The 1,312-nt window shown below is 43.4% G+C and overlaps 1 protein-coding gene across 1 annotated transcript; it reads right to left on the bottom strand.

Moving 5' to 3' along the window:
* Nucleotides 1-447: 447 nt before the first annotated feature.
* Nucleotides 448-750, bottom strand: TCEAL7 (transcription elongation factor A like 7; the record flags this gene model as incomplete). Its single annotated transcript, XM_079726902.1, has 1 exon — nucleotides 448-750. One exon carries the CDS (start codon nucleotides 748-750, stop codon nucleotides 448-450), a length of 303 nt encoding a protein of 100 aa, XP_079583028.1.
* Nucleotides 751-1,312: the final 562 nt, after the last annotated feature.

The raw sequence follows: 1,312 nt of genomic DNA, 5'->3' as shown, positions 1-1,312 counted from the left end.
CACACATATACACACATTTATAGTATTCATTTTTTGGAAAATGAGAAGATGCAGATAGGCAAAAAATAAAATAAAATACAGATCACAGGGATTCACTGTTAACCTTTTGGTGTGTAATAATTCAGACATTTTTTTGCATTATGACATGTATAAATGTACATATAAGATATATATAGATAGACATATCTATATATATCATTTTGCAACATATTATTTTCACTTTACAATAAACAATGAGCATCTTCCCATGCAGATGAATGAAACAACCCTATTAAATGAGTGAGATTGGGTTAAAAGATGAAATGGTAACGAGTCATATGTAAATCAAAGGAACACTGAAGGATTGGAATAAAATAGTAGCAAATATTTAGCAAGAAAACGCAGACAAAGGGAACCAATGTTGCAATATTAATAACAGAAAATAGTTGAATTCAGGGGAGAAATGCATTAAATGGGATAAGGACGGTCCCGAGAATGCCTATGGTTTGAATGCAGAGCCCTAAATTTCTTTCTCAGACCCCTTATCTCTTCCAAACACCTTTCCATCTCGTCTCCCTCTCTTGTCATTTCTTCATCCTTAAAATGCCTATAGTCTATGTCCTCTTTAAATTCCTCGAGAGACTGAAGCAACCTTTGCCTAAAATTCCCTTCTGTTTGCTGGCGTTCGAATTCTCCATAGGGGTGTTCTTCCTCCCTCTTTGGCACGCTGCACTTGGGCTTTCCTTCATTTTCTTTGCAGGATTTTTGCATGCTGTTGTTGCTTCCTGCTTAAGTCCAGGGAGAAAATGTAGAGTAAGATTGCTTCATTTCTTTTCATTCAAGATTGTCAGTTTCTCTCTGAAGCTAGATATTCGCCTAATCTCCCACCCCTGCTTCACTGGTCCAGCCCTCCGAAGTTCGAGATGCGCCCCCTCCCTCCCCTACCCCTTCTCCGCCACCTTTCCCCTCCCTCAGCAGCCCACCATTTCTCCAGTAGACGAGGCTAATGGTCTCTCTGATGGGCGGCAGGAGGGGAGCAGACAGGGAGTTGAGCTGTGGGGCCGCCGCAAATTTTACCCAGCTCTCGCCCTTCCCAACTCCCACCCCCGTCTGAGTGCTCCCCTCCCTGAGACGATTCGGGATAGTTTCCTCCTCTTTTACTTGCCTGGAGATGTCTGTGAACACAGACCCTCAGACCTGCAGACAGAAAGGAAGGGGCGGGAAGGAGGGAGTTCTCTGTGGATCGACCAGCGCCAGAGACAAGACACACGTTATTATCTTGAATCTACGATCCTCATCACCGTGTCGCCCCAAATTTCCTACCTCCTGTTTC

The sequence above is a fragment of the Hyperoodon ampullatus genome, assembly GCF_949752795.1.
Source record: "Hyperoodon ampullatus genome assembly, chromosome: X".
Taxonomy (NCBI): domain Eukaryota; kingdom Metazoa; phylum Chordata; class Mammalia; order Artiodactyla; family Ziphiidae; genus Hyperoodon; species Hyperoodon ampullatus.
The sequence above is the reverse complement of the archived record's forward strand: the minus strand, read 5'-3'. Positions and strand labels throughout refer to the sequence as shown.